The sequence below is a fragment of the Chelonus insularis genome, unplaced genomic scaffold (genome assembly GCF_013357705.1).
Source record: "Chelonus insularis isolate UGA/USDA-ARS -01 unplaced genomic scaffold, ASM1335770v1 contig_384_pilon, whole genome shotgun sequence".
NCBI classification, from domain to species: Eukaryota; Metazoa; Arthropoda; class Insecta; order Hymenoptera; family Braconidae; genus Chelonus; species Chelonus insularis.
Window position 1 is genome coordinate 180999 of NW_023276541.1, and position 26188 is coordinate 207186.

The 26188-nt window shown below is 29.2% G+C and overlaps 1 protein-coding gene across 3 annotated transcripts; it reads left to right on the forward strand.

Annotated features, from left to right (window-relative positions):
• Window positions 1–721: 721 nt before the first annotated feature.
• Window positions 722–26159, forward strand: zip (myosin heavy chain 10). Of its 3 annotated transcripts, none has more exons than XM_035084235.1 (7): window positions 722–1683; window positions 14942–15098; window positions 16485–16603; window positions 18129–18158; window positions 18631–18723; window positions 18864–23899; window positions 24126–26159. In XM_035084235.1, the coding sequence occupies exons 1-7, from the start codon at window positions 1327–1329 to the stop codon at window positions 24259–24261; spliced, it is 5928 nt and encodes a 1975-aa protein (XP_034940126.1). In that variant the 5' UTR covers window positions 722–1326; the 3' UTR covers window positions 24262–26159. The 3 variants fall into 3 exon arrangements, with proteins under 3 accessions (XP_034940126.1, XP_034940127.1, XP_034940128.1); XM_035084236.1 differs by lacking the exon at window positions 18129–18158 and adding an exon at window positions 17854–17877 and having other exon boundaries at window positions 24126–26127; XM_035084237.1 differs by lacking the exon at window positions 18129–18158 and having other exon boundaries at window positions 24126–26127.
• Window positions 26160–26188: the final 29 nt, after the last annotated feature.

Here is a 26188-nt window from a genome sequence, read left to right on the forward strand (position 1 = left end):
CATGCGCGAGTATAATCGGTAATCTCATTTAATACCAAATAAAGAAATGGTATGACTCATATGTTTATATTTTTGAATTCACCTTGAGAATTGTAGGCCAGCCAGTAGTTGGCGAAGTTGGGATCATGACGACCATAAAGTAAACTCAATTAATTAGTGGATTATTTTACGAATATACAGAAAATTAACGGTCTTGAGATGTTTTTAAAAAAATATACATAAATTTTTATTATTTCTTCAAAGTTGTCAAGCTAATTTTTATGAGCACTTCTTCCAACATGATTACTTAGGTGAAAATAGTTAGTAATTAAAATTCCTAAATGATTTATGAAGATACAGTCAAAAATATTTTGTGATTTTTTTTTAATAGTTATTTTCAGTTATTAAAAATGAAAAAATTGAATATCAATTCAAATTGTGAAAATAAATGAAATAGTTTATTGTCTATGACGAAAGGTAAGATAATCTTTCCATTCTTAAAACTATGATAATTATTGTTCAAATCACAAGAAAAAATCATTAACGATTATTATATTATTATTAATCTAATAAATAGAATTAATTGACGCAGAAAATAAAAAAAAGTGTACATTTAAATTTGGAATAAATTTAGAGTAGCGAATAAGCGCGTCGCTTGGCGAATTAGTTCAATGAAAATCCGGCATATGGCGACGTAGTCATGAGCGCTATAAATTCCACAGTGGTCAGTATGTGAACTTGAACGACGGTTACTGAATGTGCGCGTGTATATCCAGACGAAAAAAGATAGAAATACGTGGAATCTGTAACGTAAAGTGGGAACGTAATAAAATTGAATGTGTAGTGAGTGGTTTCGGCGCAGGCAGGAGAAGCGAGAGGTTCTTGGACTTGAGTACGAACGAAAGAAAGAGGGAGAAGTTATGGCGAGAAGCCATGGGGGTAGTGAAATCAGACTGGACTGTTGAAGAACGGTATTGAGAGGTAGTAGTGCGGCAGGCAGCGGTCGAGTAAGAGAAAAGAGTCACGGAGAAAACGATTTTACATGTGTGGTTTTGTTTCTCAAACAATTTTAAAGCCGACAGGCCCGTGCATGTATAATACGTGGAATCGACAATCATTCGTGGTTAGTTAAGTGTAATAAGCCGGTCAGTGAATTATTTTAAGACGGCTTCATTGAGAAAAGCTGTAGCAAGAAAAAGAAAAACGACGCGTGAAATTTTTTTTATCACTTTCAAATAATTCGGAGAACAGTTGAGGAGAGTCTTAACATACCAGCAAGGCGTGTAGTGCTTGAGTTACATTTTTTGCAAAGGAAGAAAGGCGGCGCATTGTGCGCGCTAAACAAAAATGGCGGATAGCGATTCGAGGGTAGACCGGTCAGATCCGGAGCTACGTTTTCTGTCTGTCGACAGGAACAACTTCAATGATCCGGCTACACAAGCTGAATGGACGCAGAAGAAACTCGTATGGGTGCCGCACGAGACTCAAGGTTTTGTTGCCGCTGGAATAAAAGGCGAACGTGGTGATGAAGTCGAAGTGGAAATCGCTGAGACCGGTAAACGGGTACTCGTTGCCAAGGATGATATACAAAAGATGAACCCACCTAAATTCGACAAGGTCGAGGACATGGCCGAGTTGACGTGTCTTAATGAAGCGTCTGTGCTTCATAACCTCAAGGATCGTTACTACTCCGGACTCATATATGTAAGTATTTTATTTCATCATTTTCAATATCTATTTTTTTTATTATTATTCATTAAAAAATTCAATGGTCTAGCAATTGTTTGATGTGCTAATGTCCTTATTTATATTTTTGCCACAATTATTGCCTTCAACGATTAAAATTCCACGACATTATGACGTCGCGCATCGGAATCCCGACCTTGTCCTTCATGTTGCTTCTCTAGATTTTTTTTCACTTTTTCTTCATGCTCAAAGACTACACTCAGACTTTGCTTTGATATTAGGCATAGTCTTCGAGCATATCTAGGTGGTCCCCATGAATATGAAAGCTGTAATGAAAGGGCTTACGTCATACTGATCGAATAAGAGGTATCAACGATAACCATTCAATGTTCCAGGCTTGAAAAATTATTTTTTATTTTCTGGTTAACTTTAAAAATATTTTCTTACACTTTTTAATTCTTTAGCAATGTCTAATAAAATATTCTTTTTTATTTTAGAGAATATTTTTGATATTTTCTGAGTTTAATGTGATTCAAAAATTACTCTAGCAGTTCTAATGTGGATAAAGAAGAATTTTTTAATTCTTTTATCGAAATCTTGATGACTCTGCGGAGAATCAAGGGTTTCATTCAAACAGATAATTAAATGACAACCGGCTGTCATCTTACTACAACGCGGGAGAGTTGAAACGCAGACGCGTTGTGATACCACGTGAGAATGTTTGAAAAGCGAATGAAGATGTGCGTGGTTGAACATCATTACGTGTTACAGCCGTTGTTCTTCCTCTCTATTTCCTCTTTTTTATTCATTCGTCAATCAATTTCTCTTTTTTCTAAGAAAGCATGAGGGAGCATGACTACTTTCTAAGTCAAGTATGAAAGTGAATTGCAATTGATTATAAGCAACTAGTATCTGACTATCTGGTGTAATCACCACAAATCACTATTACTTATTTTTCTATATTTTTTCTTTCTTTCTTTCTGTTGTATTCCAAAGTTTGAGAAAATAACTAGATAAACACTTTTATACCAAGCAAATCAACTACAATTAATATGTAATAGCTAAAGTTAAAGGTCTTTACATGATATTCAAATCTATTTTGTAGGTTTTTTTTGAATATGAATTAGACTAGGGTGAAATTATAGAACAACAGTTGGGGATCGTAGTGAAAGCTTAATTGAATATTAATGTCTTACATTAATAAAGTAGTTATCAAAAAATCAGATACATTTTAATTCAAAGTACTAGTTTTTTTTTTCACCAAAGACATAACATTAATTTTTTTTTATTAAATAATAATTGTACTTGAAAAAAAAAAACTTTTTCTGTTTTAACAATAGTACATTGTTATTTAATTGCTTGAAAAGCTTGATGATGACACTATTGAGAAAAAATTAAAATTAGATTAACAATTTAATCACATGATACTGAATAAAAGAATTATAATATAATTGATTATTCATAAAAGATAAACTACTTGAAAAATATTCGTTCCTTTAATTCTTCACCCTTATCAAAGCAGAAGCAGATAAATTCACCTACGTCAAGTTTCTGAGTCATTCACGATATCTTAATTGAAGACAGAAAAAAAAATTTCTAGACATTCTTCAACAACTTATACATCGATAATATTTATTTCAATCTATCTTCATTATTCTTTTGTTCATAGTTCCAACTAATGAAAATAATATTATTCAATAATAAAATCAATTAAATTAAATCAATTCAATTGTGTCAACTATAAGCTAAAGTTCGTTTAATTGTTTTGATAATTCTTTACATTGTTCAGTTTATAATTGACATTTGTCAAGCATTTGCGCTGTCCAAGTGTTAAAAAGGCCAACGTCCTGAACTAGTATCAATATCTCGCTTGTCTTGTTGGTTACTGCTTGATTTGTTCTTTTTTTCTTCTATCATATCACATTGTTGTTAACGCATTTTTTTTATCCATTTGCTTCCTTTTACTTTTGCCTTTGCTCGCCCGCAAGTCACACCCATGTCTCTTTGGGTAAAGCAGTTGTGCTTGTGATAAGGTTTAACGATAAGATAAAATAGCAAATTATATCTGTAGTTAAAATTTCATATATATGTATATATATATGTGGAGGAAAAAAAAAATATTTTCATATCTCAATGCTGATTTTTGTGTCATGTCTCGTTGATGAGTCTTTTGTCATGTCATCATCTCGTCACGTCTCGTTTCATTTAAAAAATATGAGACCATTTATTTTTAGATTTCAATGCTTAACTTCGTTAATCACTTATCTTTTTTATTGTATTATTTATCGAAAGTTATGCAAAAAATATTTGTAAACACATTAAAAGAATTTGATTAGGAGTTTCGTTCATTTTAATTGGCCATTTAGATTTTTAAAGAACATACATTCTTGAAATAATTATAAAAAATATATATATTTGATGAAAAGAAAAAAAATAGTTTTTTATTACAATAAAATGATTGAGAAAAAAAAATACACATGAACTTATAAAAAATCGTTCTGAAGCCTGAGAAAATATTTTATCCAATCATTCAAAATAATCTTTAATATTTATAATACACATTTCAAAACCATCTATTGTTTGTTATTGATAGTTAAATGATGAAAGAATAAAATACAATCGGATTGTCATTGTAGTCTAGGATTATTTTTAAAATACATTTGACCTCAAAAGAATTTCGATAGTAATCTTGGTCTGGATATTATTGATATTGGAAATTGGAGTAATCAAACTAGACATATATAGTGGAATGTCTGGAGTTTGAAAAGACCACCCGTAGAGTTAATTTCTTGTGGTTATTTGAAATCCCATTTACTCTGTCGTTATCAGTTCATCGTAATAGATTCAAAAATGAAGATGAACCGTAATATCTCATATCAACTCATACTAATATCCTTTAATGTATGAATAACATATATTACATAGTATTTTTTATTTGTATACTTACTCTTTTATTAACCACAAATTAGCGTAATTATCGATTGTATGATAAGGTCCATTTAGGAATATACATATATAAATATAAAATCAGGTGAATAACATTTAAAGATAATATCAGCAATATTTTAGTCACCGTTTTTGATACTTGACCATTAAGTATATTCAAAAGTTACACCATTATTTATTATTTTCATTTCAATTTGTCAATTTATTGCTAAAAATTTCTTTGTTATTAAAATCAATCTTCAATTAATTATTTTATTTTTCATATAAATATTTTTAATTTCTAAATCAGTTTGAAAATTAATTAATTTATATTTATTAATAAAGTTTTAATGACATTATTTAATACGGTCAATTTAAAATTAGTTAATTATTTCTTCGAAAATCTTTGACCTACATTTATATATGACTGAAAAATATCCAGATCTATGTAACATTAATTTATTATCTAGCTTTAACATTAATTATAAATTTTTTTCTATTACAAATAAATAATTAATAATAATTATAATACCTACTATTTTTAAGAATCATTACACGACAACTCTAAAAAATAATAATTAATTTCATTAAAAATATTTGCTGAATAAAAATCAATTCACAGTTTGCATCACAATTTAAGTAAAATAATATCATTTTTTAAAAATGCAGAATAGTCGTTTTTGATTTTAAAATAAATAATATTAAAGAGTTATATATTATTTGAATATATAACAGTAACTTGTGTATAATTAGGGAGAATTGAAAGTTAACATTTAAATCCTAAAAAAATAAGAGGATATTTGGATGGTCTTCTCTGAGCAAGTTTCATCCTTTCTTGAAGTGACTCATGCGTGACTGATTCGGTGTAAGAAGGAAAGTGAAGGATGGAAGAGAAACGAAGACGACCGAATACAAAGTTGTAAGAGAGTAGAATATGAGCTTTAGATGTTGTTCGACGAACTCTCAATGCGACGGCCATTTTGCAAATTCGAGTACTGTCCCAACAAAATGCATGATACCATGGTATAGTTTACAGTCTTGCGAAAGGCATCCAACTTTCTTCTTTCTTATTCCTGCTGTTTCAGTTGTTATTTTGCTACATCAGCAAATTTCCGAACGTTTATTTCGCAAATTCTGACGTCTTGGTAAAAGAATTTTAAAAATAAACCACGTTGTGGAATTTATAAAAATATTGATGTAATGAATAATTGAGTTAATATAAAATATAAAATATGTATTACTCAGATAATAAATTAACGTTGACTAGTTTGTGCAGTAATAAAATTCAAAAGGTCTTTCTTATCATAACGTGGGAGTCAGTCGAACGTTGTCGTTTTGTCTCTCTCATACGCTTTTGCGTTAATAGAAGGTTACTATAGGTTCGTACACCTGTTTAAACAACCTGAAAAATTTTACGCCATATCTTTATGTTGGCATGAGATCACCTAATCAGTATTACTGAAGAGTGTCTTAAATATTTTTTCTCTTAACATAAGCTTATATTATTTCTATTTTTATTCGTGTAACGTCATTATTATACTTGTTTTTTTCTTTTTTTTTTAGTAATAATTAATAACTAAAATAAAATACAAACATTAGGTTATCGTGATTTTATTGAAAATATTACTAAACACTATATTTAGAAATCAGATTGATGGTCTACTTCTTTTAACTGTCGTTAAATCATAAATATTTTTACGGAATTCAAATATATTATTCTATAACGTAAAATCTTAATGTCTCTAGGGCTTAAACATATCCACAATTCCTCTAAAAAAAGTATCCCCCTTTTTGGAAACTTTTGTCCAATTCAACATTTTTCATTGGAATATATATTTTTTTTTAGTTGGATTTATTTATAAAACAAAAAAAAAGGAAGATATATTCATAAAATGTATGAAAATTTTCTGCTATTATCCTTAGATTAATAATAATATAATCAAAATGATTGATTAAAAAGAATCAAAAGTACGAATAAAAAAAGTACACATATAAAATTGATTATATTAAATAAGCAAACTACTGTGAGAGTTTGAATTGTATTAAGATATATCAAATGACGTACAAATTCATATCTTGGGTGAATGCACTCCGGATGCAATGGCCGAGGTTAAGGATAAGGTTGGCTCAATATAAGTCGAAAATAGACAGCCACCTTCTATTCTGCGAAGCCAACTTTTTAAGTAGCGTCAAAATATGAGACCTTTTTGTAAAAATAGAATCAACCATGTCTGCGTTCAAGTTCGTTATTGTATCTATTCATAATATTATTGTTCTTGTCGATATGAACATGAAGAACAATAAATAGTAAGATTTACCTTCTTTTTTTTTTACTATTTTATTTTTAGAACTTATTTTCCTAATGGATCACAATAAATAATCGTGTTTCATATCATTTTTTATTTCATTCTAACTTAATATCTTTTTTATTTTTCAACTTTCTAATATTTTTTGAAAATTTATTTCTATATTTCATCAAGTTATTCATTATTATTTGTTGAATTTTAAATACTATACCACCAAGACAAAATTTAAGTAGCACAAAAAAAATGCTACTCAATAAAAATATATTATTCTGTAGTAGCCATTAGTTATATTACGCTGTTTTATGTTATAACAGTTGGCAGTATCTATAATAACACACAAAAAATTACTTCTAAACTAATTTCATTTATAATACCAAATATAAATGACACTACTGCTAAATGGAAAGATGATGTCCATTAATCATATAATTCTCATAATAAATTCAATCATGAACATTTTCATATGTTTAAAACAATATTTATTAGACTTGATGCATTTCTTTGTTGTAGTTAAAAAAGAAATTATCAAAACAAAAAACCGATAATTTTTTTTTTATTTATCAAAATAGAATATTTCTCGAAATAAAATTGAAAACAAGTGACGATGGTGAAGAAGATTTTTAGAATAATTTTTCATATAGATGTGGATATTACTGTCAAAAATAATTCTGTTGATGTCTCTTATTTTTTATTAATGCATTAGGTTCAGATATTCATCTAGTTTCATGTCATTGTTTTGTCATATTCAAAGTAAGTGAGAGTATAACAAAGTAAGATATTATCCTCACTAGCCCAAAGGATTTTTTGGCATATTGCCCATACAATGAATCGCGATGTGACGCACTTTAATTACCCGTAATATTTTCTCTCGTTTATATTAGGTCACAATAATACTACATACGTTGTCTTGAATAAGATTACTAAAAGTATCATTAAGTCCTTTCATCTAGACAAGACTTTACTCTGAGTTGCTTTGTGTTTCTATCCATGAATTGCTGCTTTATAGATGTAAGTTGTTTTGAAAGTAGTCGCTTTGATTGGACATTGTATAAAGCTCTTAATTAATTTCTCCTGAATTCCTCGTATAAAGCTTTATATATAGTAAAATTGGAGAAAATGTCTAAAAAGGTCAAATAATTATATTATTTGAAGATAAAAAATTTCTTTAATGATTTATGCCATTAAAAATCGTTTGAAATTGATATCTATCTGGTGGAGTGGTCATTCAATATATATTTTGTAAAGTTTTTTGATTGATTTTTATAAAACCTGACATTTTTAGGAATTTAGATAATTAGTTATTGAATGATTTAAAATATTTCATTTGAATGACTGCAGTCGTTAAAAATCATTTAATATTTCTTAATAGCTCTTATCACTTTAATTAAGATTATAAAAAATGTGATAACTTTTAGGAACTTAAATTTGTGTGCTAAATTAATCAATAAATCAAAACTATTCCATTAATTATCAATTTTTTTAAAACAAAATGCTCTATGTTCCTAGATGTCTTCTGTTCCTAAATATCTTATTTTTCGTAGATGTTAAAATAGCAAAAAAGATTATTCCAAGTTCTTTGAACATAACTTGGCTATTTTACGATCCGTTTACTTTTGTTGGCTGTTAATGCATGGAATTGAAATGATGATGGTAGTACATATTTAAGCGTGTACCAGCACGTGACACACAAAATATTGAATGTGTTCAGAGAGTAAGGAAGGCCGTTTTATCATGAAGTTGTCGACAATCATAAAAGTGAGGACCAGCCATGTGTGTCAACCGGCAAGCCTTGTCCGGGGACGCTAGAAGCTGATGTCATACCGGTCGTTCAATCGCAAAAAAAGAAACGTCTTTCTTTCCCTCATTCACTTCCCCTCACCATCATTGACTTTTTATATATTCCAACGACGCTTCATGTGAGCGATGCCTACCTCACCTGACGACTCATCTTTTTCATAGCTTACATGGATGATAATACGTTTTAAAATTCAATATACTACTTATCACTCTCTCTTCTGCATTTCATTTAATTATTTTATATTTATTTTTTTTTGTTATTCATTTAAAAAATAATTAATTATTTTTACTTGACATTAAAAACTATTTTGGTGTTTGGACTTTAAAGTTCTCTTTATTTGATAACGTGAATTTTTGTAAACGATTTTTCTTTTGTAAATGTGTTGGAGATTCGAAGAAGAGCCCGGTGTTGTAAACTGGCAGGTGTTTGCCATGAAATCGCTTCCAAACTCGCCCACAAGCTGTCGCTTACCCTATTTCTCTTCCTTATTCAAGTCTTCGAGTGTTTTCAGTGTATTTACACCTTGCATATGTACTTTTTTAACGCTGTTTCATGGCCCACAAACATTTTACACCTCCACAAAAATTGTTTCAAATTATTCTTCCGTACCGAAATTTATTTTACCTATTTTTTTTCTCGTCAATAAATCAAAAATAATGCATTAAAACTATCTTTTCAACTAATAGTCATGCTAAATTTTTCTTTAACTTCATTTCAAACGTATCAATGAATTTAAAAAATATTTACTACAATTTGCATAATTTTTCTATTTAAAAAAAATGCATATTCATCGTAAAAAGAATTATCTACTTTCCAAGAAAAAGAAGATATATCTTTAAATTTTCATATTCGTTGAATTAATTAGTTGAAATATTATTTATTAACTATTATTTGATTTGCGTATCACTAATCAATCTGTTGAAAATTTATTTATTAATTATCTACCAATTATTTGAAATTTGCCTGACATCAGTACATAAATCATCATTTTTACGTAGTTATTTCCAGACATGATAACGAATAAAAAATTAAGTAATTCTTAATTTTATCGATGATTCATACGATTATTTCATTATAATACATTTAAACGTCCTTCTCTAGGTAACCAGTAATATATGGTCTTGTTTAATCAGAATGAAGAGATAATATTCAATCTTGATAAAAAAAAAGCCAAGAAAGAAAAAATTAAAATTAATCAATACATTTCATTTTTATTATCAGAAAATTTTTCTTTTTTAAATCAATTTTTCTAATTTTTATCAATCATAATAAATAATTTTTTAGTGTGAATAATAATAGAATCATAAATTTTTACTGTTCACTAGTATAATAATCGATTAGATTTAATTGCGGTAGTAGTCGAGATGGCCGACTGACGGGTATAATTATAAATAGCTTGAGTCTCGCCTGGTATGGTTACCAAAAGCGTGATGCGCAAATCCGCGCACTTTCGATCATGTCAAAGTAGCTGTGATTTTTTTCTTTTTTATTTAAGATGAAGAAAATCACGATCATTAGCTTGAGACGTGTGCCGGTGTTTAAAGAATCACAAAAGAAACAAGGATTTTATATATGTGATGATAATGGTGATGATGACGAGGAGGTTGGTTAGAATTATATTGAGGCAAAAGACAAGTCCTTATATGGATCAAGTGTCCTTAACCCGGTTTGGAAATACGCGGTCAAGAGAGCTGACTGAAAAGAGTGAAGATTTAACTGGCCTAGAGTTTATAAAGTATGTTCCTGCATTATATGTTAAAGCGCCATGGCTCCCCAAGAGTTCCATTTATGGTCAACTCATATTGAAGTTGATGAAAAAATACGGTCAATTACGACATTACCTCCTTTCATGTTTTAGCAATTGATGACTCTTTGAGCAAATATTTACGTTTCTTTGGAATAACGGAATTGAGATCGATTGATAGGACATTTTTATTCTTGTAGGATAATTAAAAACTATTATCATCAAATGCTCTTTTTTTAATCACTAATGTTATAATCATCAAATAATTATTTGTTTCATTGAAGAAAATTCAAAACACTAGAAAATTGATTGAATAAATGTAATTTTTTCTAAAAATAAATATCAAGATTTAATTGCATTACATTGGCCTCAAAAAATGACATTCGATTGATATTCAGTGTTTGTAAATACTAATTATTATCATAGATAATTTATCACAATAAAAAACAGTATTTGTTGGTTTGTTTACTTAAAATATTTTATCTTTCAATCAATAACTATATTACTAAATTATTTATTATTTAAAATGACAAATTCACTGTAAATGATCAACTAAAACATTTATAATTTTTATCAATTGATTGATTAAAAAAAAAAACATTTCAGAGAAAATTAAAAAAAAAGAAAATATTTTATTCAGTTGAATAAAAATAGAATATTTCCAATGCAAGCTAATTTAAAGAAAGTAAAAGCAAATTAACATGAACAAGATTTCAGAGTCACGTCTCTTTAAAATCAAGGTCAAATATCGGAGAGTCGGAAAAAAATATTACAAAAAAGAAAACAGTCTAAAAACAAAAAATAACAACTTTACACTCAAAGCTTATTTTTTTCTTATATTTATTTCCAAGATTAAATTTCGAAGTTTCATTACAATTGAAGACCATAAATGTTTTATGTTATCCTGTATATACTGACTATGAAGAAGGAACAGAAAAGAAAAAAGAGATTTCACGAGAGTGGGTACATGGTCTTGTTTTTTTTTATGCTTAAGGCACTTTCAGCTCAGTTAGATATACGTAAGCCAAGCAGGAATGTCGAATAGGTCGACGACACAGGACCCCGAGGGACCGGTTTTGGGGACCTTCGGACACTCGTACTGCTACACGATGAAGCAGGCGAGACAATGTTGAACCTTATCGTCTTGCCCAAGCTTTTTTAAACTCCACTCTCTGTACTCTGGCAAAAAGAAAGCCTTTAAAAGTATGCTAAAAAAATTTTTCAACACAGCAAGACACCTTCCTTGACTTCATTTTAAACATAATTGCATCTTCTTCTACTCTTTGACAATGAATTTCCCTTTTAATTTATTCTTTAAAATTCTCATTCAATCGACAACATTTTAAATATTTTTCTTCAAATCATAAATGATCTGGAATACCGGTTGATATTATTATCATGAGAATCGTCTCAACGAGTGACGAATAAGCGGAGTATTTTGTGGGGAAAGTGTATGGATGAATCATGACATTAAAGCGAGGAAACGATCGTGATGACGATGCATAAAGAACTTTAGTGAAGGTGGTAGATATATACGTTATATTATGCAAAGTATTTAACGATTTAGTGTCTTGATGGATCGACAAAAATGCGGATATAACCCTTTTGTATAAGCTGAAGAAGCAAACTTCCTACTTTTTCATCAATTCCATTTACTTTTCTGATGATTCATAATTTTTGAATATTTTTTTTTCTTTCACAACCAATTATCTTCTTACATTTTTTTATTTTTATTTAAACAAAGAAATATTCATTTAAATTTATATGATTTTATTTTTAGACTTGGAATTTTTATGAAATACTCATTAGTAGTATCATAATAATTACACAAGAGTAAAAATTCACAAAGCTACTCTGGAATGCTTGCAAATCAATGTGCTTGTTACACTAATTAATTGCCCCTTGCGATGATAAACGCATCGGCATACATTAGCCTTTGAACGAGAGTCTTGATAGAGAATTTTATAATGTCATGAAAATGGGGTGTATTTCTTTTCTTTTTTAATTGTTACTTTTTTTGTTGATATAAAGTATTTATTTTATCCCTTAATTTAAATCCCATTTTTTTTATTCATCAAAAAGGTATTTAAAGAAGAAAAGTATTAAATAAATTTTTTTGACAGAAATTAAGAATAATTTATTTAATTCTATCAAGCTTGTTTTGATTTTTTATTCATGTGATTCCATTCGTAAAGAATAAGAGTAAAAATAACATCAAAAAAATTTCTCAACCTCTATTGAATAAATTTCAATAAAATGTTTTTCTCCAACCTAAATGTCTATCATTCTATCAAAGTACATATTACTCAACGGCATATAACTTTTGTGCAGCTGTAGTATAAAAACATTGAAAGTAAAAACGACATGCAAAGAAAATTCAAAATCAGAGTTTGTGAATAGACCAATTACCCTAAATATTATTCACCACTTTTTCATTACTTTCAACACAATTATTTGCTTATAATATTATAAGTAATTGAAACTATTAAAAAATACATTACATAAATAATAATATCTAATTACTTTTTAATAATAGTAAAATAGTAATATATAGCAAGTTAAATAATAATTAAATAATAAAAATTTATTTTCTCATAACTTTTTTTTTTCTTGACATAATAATATCATAAATTTAGCAAAACCCTGCTGTTAAAATTACCACAATAGCAAATATTTTTTTAATGTTTAACACAATAACACATTAGTATGCTTATTTCTACAATGATCATTAGCTTATTTTAAAGATATTCTAGCCGGAATATTAATAAGTTAATGATTAAAGTGAGTGCTTCATTCATGACTTGAATATAAGTCTTATTCTAAAGCTTGTTCACACGTAGTCATCAAGGTGAGTCTTGTCGTTGTACTACACATATGATATGATGTGTATGCAGATTTATGGCGGTCTGTCAACGACTGGAAAAGCCAATGTGCGTGGTGTAAGTGAACGAGCATACGTGAAAGAGTCCAAGTGTATTATTGAGGCGAGAAAAGAAGATAAAAATAGTTGGAAAGAAAGAAAGAAAAAAAAAGAGAGGATGAGGCTAAACATTCATCAGACAATCTGTGTTTCATACTTTAATAATATGCATGTATGCTCACGTGACGTCATTGATCTGACATTCCACTACTTTCCCATTTGCAACTCGCGTGTATGCTCCACCTCCTCTGACGAATCATACGTCCATAAAATTCTTCAAACCAGACCGCCTGAGTACTTTCAAGTTAGCTTGACGCTTCAAGTTTGCTTGGAATTTTTTTTCACGCTTCTCTGATGCTTTTAAGCTATAAATGCTGTTGTATTACACACTGCAGCAGCCAATCTCCTAAATTGATGCATTAGAAAGCTACAGACTAAATGGACAACAGATAGAAATGTCAATGAAATGCCTGAGAAAAGACTCAATGCTTTGCCTGACTTTTGTTCTGATTTTTTTTATTGTTGATATTTTTTTGATAAAACAATACTCAGCAATTCCTTTATAATGTTTTTGGAGTTTCTATTTTATATCCTCCCGTTTTTTATTTTGCTAGCAATACTCTTTATGTTGAAATTGCAAAACTTTCAGATGTGATGCAATTTTTAAAATAGTCTACGTATTTTATTTGTTTTTCAGTCTATTATATTTTTGTATCGATCATGTAAATAATTCAATATATAAATAAATCAAAAATTTAATCAAATATTTACAATGTTTAAAAAGACTCTAACTTAATAAATCAATATTATTTATTTTTAATTAAATTTATTATTAATTATTTGTTATTAGAAAAAAAATTTATGTTAAATGAAGATAAAATTAATGAGAATGTGATGGTAAAAATTTAAAAATAAATGGGTTAATTGAAATATGGTAAATGGTAGTAAATAATAAAAAAAGAAGAATGATATTTTTAGTAAATGACTATAAACGAAATACAAATAATTACAAGATGAATTATTTAGTGATTTGTGTCATGTTTGAATCTCTTACGATGGCCGTGACTTGGAAAAAAAATAATTAATGTGTGTCCAAAGACTAAAATATACTTGTGAAAAGCAAAAAGATAGCAAGGGAAGATGAAAATGTTTACTCTCCGTACAGAAAATCATGTATGATTTCTTATACACCAACTGCAATCATATTTTACTTAATTCTATGAACACGTTTTCTGGTCTCATTTTTTGCTGATATTTCAATTTTTTAGTCTGATGTCTTTATTAAAGGCGCCAGTACTCAAAGCCATCAAGTAAAGTGCATTTAAAACAGCGAAGAAATTTATTAAACTTAATAACCTTTCAACATCATCATTAACTTGTTTTTACTAATTACAACTTGTAATTTTTAATACTTGTGTGGTCATTAAATATAAACTATTATTTATTCATTTATTTATTTATTTATAATATAATAAATCAATCATCATTTACTTTTCAATGAAATGGCAATTTTAAAAATTAGGCCAATCGATTGCACACTTCTTCATTATGAATTAATTTTTTTTGTTATCAACTTTTTCCAGACTTACTCCGGCCTCTTCTGTGTTGTTGTCAACCCCTACAAGAGGCTTCCGATTTACACAGAAAAAATAATGGAGCGGTATAAGGGCATCAAGAGGCACGAAGTTCCACCGCACGTTTTCGCCATTACAGACACCGCCTACCGTTCTATGTTACAAGGTAATGTATGCTCACGATACTTCCTTGACTTAAACTTTCCTTTAAATTATTTTATCCACCCTCTAATTTATTACCATCTTTTTCGACCTTTTAAACATCTAAGAACGACACTAAACAAAAATCAATTCATGCTTCACAGATATTTGTATCAATCTTTTCCCTTTTGTTTATCAATTTTTCATTCTCATACTTTTTTTGCTCTCTAATATTAATTCATGGAATGCTTGAAGATCTTTCATAAAATTCTCATCAGTTTGCTGGAGATTAATAACATCATAAGGCTTTTAAAGTTTTTAATTATGTTTTTTTTAAATTATGATTAGTAGTATTTATGGAGTAATTAAATGAAAAGTTGATGATATTTTCATCTTCTTACTAATCGAAAAAGCATTAACTATAAAATGAACTTGCAGTAAAATTAAACTTTATGTTGAAAGTTAATTGTTGAGTTGCATTATAAAAAAGAATATAAAATTTGTAAAAACAACTTTGAATTAAAAATTATTTTATATATATATATTTTTTTTATTGTTGTTTAATGTATCAATAAAATTATTACCAGATAATATTCTTATTGATATAGGTCAAGTTTATTTTTAATTTATTCAACTCTATTTTATTCTATGGAAATAAATAGTTTATTTTGTTTTGAAATTTTTTTACTTCAACTTGTAATGTTTACTTTGATTAATCCTTAATTAAAAACCTTTTTATAGTATAAAGATTGTGAATAAGTATGTCTCTTGTTTCGTTTAAATCAATTACCCTTGATGTGTCAATTTGACATACAAATTTTTGTAAGTATTCGAGGGTAATTGGTATAAATATTCAATTTACAAGTATTTATAAACATAAATAACTCTAGTATTATATTAAAAATAAATTTAAAGTTGCTACATTATTTTTTTTTTAAAAATTGTTTTTGTACATTTTAAACATAATTTGTCAAGTCATTTAAAAAAATATAAAATTTTTCTTTTTCAAATAAAATATAGAAAATTACTAGGAAAAGGACTGAATAAAAAATAATATATGCTAAAATTACATTTAAAAAAAAATAAGCAATACAGTATAATTGTTTGGTTATTTATCTTATTTCACAATTGTAAAGAATAAACATGATTTCACGTGGGATTACTTAGCTGCAGCTGTGTTCAGCCTTGCTCGAATTCTGCTTCATGATTTCTTCTCCCTTCTATTTATTCATCTCCATAATATAAAAATAAAATTATACTGCCAAGTCTCATCAGCTTCGCTAATTTAAATAATTAAATATAATCCATTAAATTAAACTCAATGAAAACCAACAAAAAAGTTTTTCTTTGACCCAAAAAGAAATGTTTATTATATTCAACTCTATTTTAATTTTATTATATTTTCTTGCAGATCGAGAAGATCAATCAATTTTATGTACTGGTGAATCTGGTGCTGGAAAAACAGAAAATACAAAGAAAGTTATTCAATATTTAGCTTATGTTGCTGCATCCAAACCCAAAACAAATGCTGTAAGTTATGGATTTGATCTTTTATTAAATGAATTATGAATTTATTATCAATAGTTTCATTGTTGGAATAATTTGATAAAAATAGTGATATTAAACAGCTGACTAGACAACTGATGAATCAAATCGTAGTATAATAACTGCGAAATTCGAGATGTTTTATTATCTATTTACACTTGGCAAAGACTCCTATTACATTGAATTGATGATTATAACGAAAAAAAAAAAACAAAAAAGACATATTAAATTATTTTAATTTCTTCAATCATCAGAAATCTCAACCACATCCATACATAGTTATCACATTTGACCACGATTTCCGTAGCATATCTCCGAAAAAAAGAATTACTTCAATGAAATAAGTAGAATTATTAGCATTTGAATGAATCATCTGACATTTTATTTTATGTTGAATTCAAATTACGAAATGAAATAAATTACAAAGTTAAGCAGCCTTATTTGGATATAATCTACGATGTTGCATTTAAAGAAAATGTTCAATTTGTCTTGCACTAATGAAATAGAAATAGGAAAGAGATATAAAAAAAACACTTTGTAAGGATTAATCTCTATCTATTAACAATTTATGCCCATGATCAATTGGATTGTGAGCCCACCCGTAAATATTTCGCAATCGATCGATGGTCGCGTCATCCAATCGCTCTCTATTCAACGTGATTGATCCAGGTCAAGAATCTCGATACGTCCCATTCGTTTTTCTTTTTTTTCTTTCATGAGCTCACTGTAATTATTTCTTACCAAGTTATCTTTATTATTAGGGAGTATTTTTTCATCAAAACTTTGGTTACATTCAATTAAAGATGTTCAGTCAGATTCTTTTCATACTTTCTCAGTATGTGTCTTCGTTATTGGATATTTTCATTCTTCTTTTTTTTTCATAAACAGAGAGAAAATTGCAATGTTATTATGCTCGTGAATTATTCATTTTTAGTTGAATTGATTGTTCCTGTACATACGTAGCATAGTTAACTTTCAGAAAAATTAATAGGTTGATTTATATTTATTAATGAAATGTAAAATATAAAATTCCTGGTTTTTATTGCTAGAACATATTGTTATTAATTAGACATGATCGATCAAATAAGTAGTTGTAATTTGTTTAAAATAAAAAAATATGTTAAAATGTTAGATAATTTATAGTAAAGAAAGTACCATACAAAAATTAGCTAGAATTATAATTGATGGTTGAACCTTTCATTTTCGGTGCTGATAATCTGCGGCCACTCATCTAGACCCCCAGTCCAGCGTTAATAATAGTAAGTCCATTAAAGTTATGCCGCAAATCAAAATTACTAAGCTTTGTTCTTATCTTATTATTTCGCTTTTAATTTTTTATGTACGTCTTTGTCCCATTTTTATTCGTATTTCATAAGTACATTGCATTTTAATGTTATTCACTATGTTCATTTAAATCATTATGTTCATTGAAATGAAACAACAACTAATTTACTGATCATATTTAACTAACATATTAATGCTTAAATTTTCTTGCTGCCTGTGGATCCAGGGGACTGGAATCACCACCGAGAAATTTGCGGTAATTATTTAATTATAGGTGTGATTGTTTAATATTAATGCATGTTGCTTTTCAAACAGCTTAAAATGATAATTTTTTCATTCAAATTTTTTTCAAAAATATGATATATCATTACTTCATTCGACTTCATAAATTCATAAAAAAAATTTTTTCTTACTGATATTTTCTTTTTGCATGTTTTCCAATCTTGATCATAGTGATAGTTCTTTCCATATTCTGATATTTATAATTAAAGCATATAATAAATATTTGATTATAGATTCAAAAAATATTTTTCAACGTTTCTTTGTTTAATAATAAAAGAGAATAAAAATAAAGAATACTTTTAGTGACCGATTAATTTTCTTATCTTTTGATCTATTATTTACGATGTTGAAAAATTATTCATTTGAAAGAACGATCACTCGTACTGCTAGTGCTCTAAAAATAAAAATAAAATTTTGAACTAAAAACAATTTTTATTTCAATTTAGGGTGAACTAGAACAGCAACTTCTTCAAGCAAATCCTATTTTGGAGGCCTTTGGAAACGCCAAAACTGTGAAGAATGACAACTCTTCACGATTTGTAAGTAAAAAAAAAAAAAAAATTGTTTCTCAAAAAAGCATAAATTGGTTTTCATTGAAATAAACAATGACATTGTCTTATGATGATAAATTGTCTTCCATTTATTTGAAAAATTTCAATGCTTAAAATTATGTTTGCAGGGTAAATTCATCAGAATAAATTTCGATGCATCTGGATACATCGCAGGTGCAAACATTGAGACCTATCTCTTGGAGAAATCTCGAGCTATAAGACAAGCTAAAGAGGAAAGAACTTTTCATATATTTTATCAACTATTAGCTGGCGCTTCTCCAGAGCAGAAAAAAGAATTTATATTAGAAGATCCAAAGCATTATCCATTCCTATCAAATGGCGCACTGCCAGTTCCTGGTGTTGATGACGCATCAGAGTTTGCCTCGACTGTCAAATCAATGCATATTATGGGTATGACTAATGAAGATTTTTCTTCCATCTTCCGCATTGTATCTGCTGTTATGCTTTTCGGATCAATGCAATTCAGACAAGAGAGAAATTCCGATCAAGCTACGTTACCTGATAATACTGTAGCTCAAAAAATTTCACATTTATTGGGACTCAGCGTTACAGAAATGACGAAAGCCTTTTTGAAACCAAGAATCAAAGTAGGCCGTGACTTTGTGACTAAAGCTCAGACAAAGGAGCAAGTTGAGTTTGCTGTGGAAGCAATATCTAAAGCATGTTATGAAAGGATGTTCCGTTGGCTGGTCAACAGGATAAATCGATCTCTTGACAGAACTAAACGTCAAGGAGCTAGTTTTATTGGAATTTTAGATATGGCAGGGTTCGAAATATTTGAACTGAATTCTTTTGAACAATTGTGTATCAATTATACTAATGAGAAACTTCAACAGCTCTTCAATCATACTATGTTTATTCTAGAACAAGAAGAGTATCAACGAGAAGGAATAGAATGGAAGTTTATTGACTTTGGATTAGATCTTCAACCTACAATTGATTTAATTGATAAACCTATGGGTGTTATGGCACTCCTTGATGAAGAATGTTGGTTTCCAAAAGCCACAGATAAAACATTTGTTGAAAAACTTGTCAGTGCCCATAGTGTTCATCCTAAATTCATGAAAACTGATTTCCGAGGTGTTGCTGATTTTGCTATTATTCATTATGCCGGTAAAGTTGATTATTCTGCTGCTAAATGGTTAATGAAGAACATGGATCCACTGAATGAAAATGTCGTCAGTTTATTACAAGCCTCTCAAGATCCATTTGTTTGCCATATCTGGAAAGACGCTGAAATAGTTGGAATGGCACAACAAGCTCTTACTGACACGCAATTTGGAGCAAGAACTAGGAAAGGAATGTTTAGAACAGTGTCGCAGCTGTATAAAGAGCAACTTGCAAAACTGATGGTGACTCTTCGTAACACGAATCCCAATTTCGTACGTTGTATTATTCCAAATCACGAAAAAAGAGCAGGAAAGATTGATGCTCCTTTGGTTCTTGATCAATTACGATGCAATGGAGTGCTTGAAGGAATTCGTATTTGTCGTCAAGGATTCCCTAATAGAATACCTTTCCAAGAATTTAGACAGCGTTATGAATTACTTACACCAAACGTTATTCCAAAAGGTTTCATGGATGGTAAAAAAGCTTGTGAAAAGATGATTCAAGCATTAGAACTTGATCCTAATCTTTATCGAGTCGGTCAATCAAAGATTTTCTTCAGAGCTGGAGTTCTTGCCCACCTTGAGGAAGAAAGAGACTATAAAATTACAGATTTGATTGTTAATTTCCAAGCTTTTTGTCGTGGTTTTCTCGCAAGACGAAATTATCAGAAACGTCTTCAGCAACTTAATGCTATTAGAATTATTCAGAGAAATTGTGCAGCATATCTAAAACTTAGAAATTGGCAATGGTGGAGATTGTATACTAAAGTAAAGCCTCTTCTAGAGGTTACAAAACAGGAAGAAAAATTAACACAAAAAGAGGATGAGTTAAAACAGGTCAGAGATAAATTAGAAATGCAGCTGCATTCGGCTCAAGAGTATGAACGAAAGTATCAGCAAGCTCTTGAAGAAAAAACAATGTTAGCAGAGCAATTGCAAGCTGAAGTGGAATTGTGTGCAGAAGCAGAAGAAATGCGTGCGAGATTAACCGCAAGGAAGCAAGAGCTTGAAGAGATCCTTCATGATTTAGAAGCACGTATTGAGGAGGAGGAAGAACGTAGTAATGCTCTTAATCAAGAGAAAAAGAAACTCCAATTGAACATAAGTGATCTTGAAGAGCAATTAGAGGAAGAAGAAGCTGCTCGGCAAAAATTGCAGTTAGAGAAAGTTCAGTGTGATGCAAAAATCAAAAAATTAGAGGAAGATCTTGCACTTTCAGAAGATACGAATCAAAAACTGTTGAAGGAAAAGAAAATTCTTGAAGAAAGAGCTAATGATTTGTCTCAAACTCTCGCTGAAGAAGAGGAAAAAGCCAAACATTTAGCAAAATTGAAGGCCAAGCATGAGGCAACAATTGCAGATTTAGAAGAAAGACTTCTCAAAGATCATCAACAACGTCAAGAGGTTGATCGTTCAAAGAGGAAAGTTGAAACTGAGGTATCTGATCTTAAAGATCAATTGAGTGAAAGAAAAATTCAAGTCGAAGAACTACAACTTCAATTAGGTAAGCGAGAAGAAGAACTTAATCAGGTGATGTTGAAAGTTGATGAAGAAGCCGCTGCTAAAGCACAAGCTCAAAAGGCATTAAGAGAACTGGAGTCTCAGCTGGCAGAACTCCAGGAAGATCTGGAAGCCGAAAAAGCTGCAAGAAGTAAGGCAGAAAAATTAAAACGTGACCTAAATGAAGAATTAGAAGCTCTTAAAAATGAATTATTAGACTCTCTTGATACAACTGCAGCTCAACAAGAGCTTAGGAGTAAACGTGAACAGGAATTGGCAACTCTAAAAAAAAATCTAGAAGAAGAAACTTCTTTGCATGAAGCAACACTTGCAGAAATGCGTCATAAACATACTCAAGAACTAACAGCTATTAATGAACAGATGGATGCCTTGAAAAAAGCTAAAGCAGCATTGGAAAAAGCTAAAGGATCTTTGGAAGCAGAAAATGCAGATCTAGCAACAGAATTACGATCAGTTGGTGCAAGTAGACAAGAGTCTGATCGTCGACGTAAACAAGCTGAGCAACAGTTGGTTGAGTTGAATGCTAAATTAGCAGAAGTTGAAAGAAATAAACAAGAATTAGCTGAACGTGTCACCAAATTGCAAACGGAAACTGAAGCTATTTCTCAGCAATTAGAAGCAGCAGAATTGAAAGCTTCTGCATCAGTAAAATCAGCCACTGTTTGTGAATCTCAAATTGTCGAATTACAACAACAACTTGAGGAAGAAACCAGACAAAAACTTGCACTAAGTTCCAAATTACGTGCTTTAGAAAGTGAAAAAGAAAGCCTTCACGATCAGCTGGAAGAAGAGGAAGAAGCTAAACGAGCTCTTGATAAACAAGTACAAGCATTAAATCTTCAATTAATTGAAGCCAAAAAACGAAGCGATGAAGAAGCTGAGGCTGCAGCAGTGCTTGAAGAAGCTCGAAAACGATGCATGAAAGATATTGAAGCACTTCAGAGACAAGTAGAAGAACTTCAAGCAGCTAATGATAAATTAGATAAATCGAGAAAAAAAATTCAAGCAGAATTGGAAGATAGTACAATTGAACTTGAAGTACAGAGAGCTAAAGTTCTTGAATTGGAAAAGAAACAAAAGAATTTCGATAAAGTTCTTGCTGAAGAAAAGGCAGTTTCGGAGCAGTATGCTGAACAAAGAGATGCAGCAGAGCGAGAAGCACGAGAAAAAGAAACTAAAGTATTGTCTTTGACTAGAGAATTGGATGAACTAAATGAAAAAGTTGAAGAACTGGAACGTGGACGTCGAGGACTTCAAGCCGAACTTGATGAATTAGTGAATAATCAAGGAACAGCTGATAAAAATGTTCATGAATTAGAGAAAGCCAAGAGAGCTTTAGAATCACAATTAGCTGAACAACGTTCGCAGGTCGAAGAACTTGAAGATGAACTTCAATTTACTGAAGATGCAAAATTACGATTAGAAGTCAATATGCAGGCATTGCGTACTCAATTTGAAAGAGATCTTCAGGCAAAGGAAGAACAAGCTGAAGAAAAACGTCGAGGATTAGTAAAACAAATTCGAGATCTTGAAGCCGAACTTGAAGATGAAAGAAAACAACGTGCTGCTGCTATTGCTGCTCGTAAAAAGTTGGAAGCAGATTATAAAGATGTAGAACAACAACTTGAAATGCATAATAAGGTTAAAGAAGATGCATTGAAACAATTGAAAAAACTTCAAGTTCAAATAAAAGATTGTACAAGAGAAACTGAAGAAGCACGAGCGGCTAGAGATGAATTGGCAACAAGTGCAAAGGAAACAGAGAAAAAAGTTAAGAGTCTTGAAGCTGATTTACTCCAACTTACCGAAGATTTAGCAAGTAGTGAAAGAGCTAGACGTACGGCAGAAAATGAACGTGACGAACTTCAAGAGGAGATCAATAATAATGCCAATAAAGGGACATTAATGCTCGATGAAAAACGCCGTCTTGAAGCAAGAATTGCTACATTAGAAGAAGAATTAGAGGAAGAACAATCAAACAGTGAAATTTTTGTAGACCGTGCAAGAAAAGGACAAATAACGATAGAGCAATTGACCACTGACTTAGCGACAGAACGTTCATCAACACAAAAACTAGAATCACAACGATTATTACTTGAGAGACAGAATAAAGAGCTTAAAGCTAAACTTGCAGAATTGGAAACTGCACAACGTGCTAAAACTAAAGCTACTATTCAAGCTCTCGAATCTAAGATCAGTAATCTTGATGAACAACTCGAGACTGAAGCTAAAGAGCGGTTTGCCCAACAAAAAATAAACCGCAAATTAGATAAGAAATTGAAAGAACTGAGTTTACAACTAGAAGATGAAAGAAGAAATGCTGATCAATATAAGGAACAAGTTGAGAAAGCTAATGCACGAGTGAAAACATTAAAGAGACAACTTGATGAAACGGAAGAAGAACTTAGCAGGCACAAAGTTCTTAAACGAAAGGCTCAGAGAGAAATGGATGAAATGATCGAATCCCATGAAAATTTAACCCGGGAAGTGGCAAACCTCAAAAGCAAACTAAGGTATTTTACATTTTTTATCAAATTAAATTAGGTATTGTTTCAAAGTACTGCTAAATTATTTATAAACATTTGTCATTGAGTGTTATATTTAATGTTCGCGTTTATTAGTTGCATTAAATGACATAGTTTCTTCACTCACATAAAAGTTGTAAAAATGCAAAAGATTTTCAATATGTATTTTTGAATAATATTGAATATTTATTTATGATATAATTTTTTTGTCTAGACGAGGAGGAGGAGGAGCCACAATTGGTCTAAGTTCTTCAAGACTGACCAAACGAGGATCTGTGCAAACTGGAGGATCTGGTGATGACTCCACTACCCAAGATGAAAGTATTGATGGCGAAGAAAACATCAATTGAATCATGTAGTGCAGGCTTTTATGCTATGATAACTTCCATAACGCATAATAGAATATTTAATTAACGTCAGAGACATGAAGGATAGAAAAAATTGTGTTAGATGCAAGGATAATCTTGCATATTGGTATTTTCAAATGATCAGTATAATTAATTAAATGAATAATAAACATAAAAAAAAGTAAAGAAATGAAAAGTTGATCGAAAATATGAATCAGTCGAAGATAATACGTAATTGTGGTGAGTTGGAAATAGAAAATTATTTCTTTTTTTTATTTTTTTTTCTTTTCACTTGAAAGTATAAATATATTATTCACTTTTCATATATAAGATGCCATCGATATAAGAAAAAAAAGTGTTAAAAGAATGTGTACATAACTTAACAATGCGTTCTAACAAACCGCCGAGCGGTTTTGATGCAAGCACGTAATTGAATTCTGCAAAACTATGGAGGGAAAAGAAAAATGTTTAATTAAAAATACAATAATAAAAACAATACAAAGTGCATAGATAATGAAAACAAAATCAATAGAAAAAGACAAAAGATATAATATTCGGGAAAGCAGATCGCTGCATAATTATTATTAAATATTATTATTATTAAATATTATTATTATTATTATTATATACAGTAAAAAATAACCTTCTTAAGTAATGATAAGACATTAATGTTTATTACTATTTTATTTTATTATAATTATTATTATTATTATTATTATTATTATTATTATTATTATTATTATTATTATTATTATGAGACAGTATCATCCCGAATATGAATTAATTTACAAAAAAAAGCATCAAACCAGAAAGAAATGTGATAAATATTTGAAAAACAATTATTGCTAGGGATTTATTTCAATTTAAAAGGTTTACTTGAGATGAAATATATTTTTCCTTTTTCGCCCAATTAAACGTTTTCATTTGATCTTAATTTTCAATTGTTGTACTCTAATATTTTTTTAATAATTCTTTGATGTGAATTATTGCAATGTAAATCTATATACAACTCTTTCGCTTATTTATATAAACATTTTATATAAATTTCTAAAAATTGACAATCGCTTGCTCTGATTGTGTCTAAATTTAAAAAAAAATTATAATTAATTTTTTTGTTTCGTTATATTTTATTTTCTTAGTTGTTGGTAGTAAATCTTTGAACCTTTTAAAATGAATTAAAAGAAAAAGTGGGATGAAAATAAATGAATGGTCAATAAAATTATCAAAAATCAAGTAAAAATATTAAAACAAATAAGTTTGGCATTTTTACAAAAAGAACTTTTGTAAAATTTTTATGAAAAAATCTTTATACTGAATGATTTTTTTACATAAAAATATACAGCGTTAGTATATTTTTTAGTGCGATATTAATCACAAAAACATTCATATAAATGCATTTATGCCGTTTTCGAATAAATAAACAAGCTTTTAAAATATTAGATAAAAAATGAATTTAAATTCATTAAAGACCAAATTTTGCAACGATGAAAAACAATAATAGTAATGAAATCTAGACTGGCAATTCACATTACTAATTAAGCCAAAACAAATTTTATGTAATAACAATTTTCTGATTCCCAATGCCTAGTAAAAATAATTGTGAAATGTGTATATAAGGAATTTGAAATTTAAGTGCCATTTGCTCACTCACTATTACCAATATTTCATTTAATATTTTTTTAATAAATGCATGTGACGCTTTTGTACTACTTATAGTAATTATGAGCGAGAAAGTGGCCTTCAGTTTGATATACAAATCTTGATAATTCCACATGAAAAAATGAAATAAACGTCAAATTCAAGAATCAACAAATTTTTGATACATTTCTTATAGATTAAACTTAAGGGTTGATTGCATCTACGAAAAAAGAGAGAACAATAAAAAAAAAAATTTTAAAAAAGTTATCAATCATTTATTGAATTATTACAT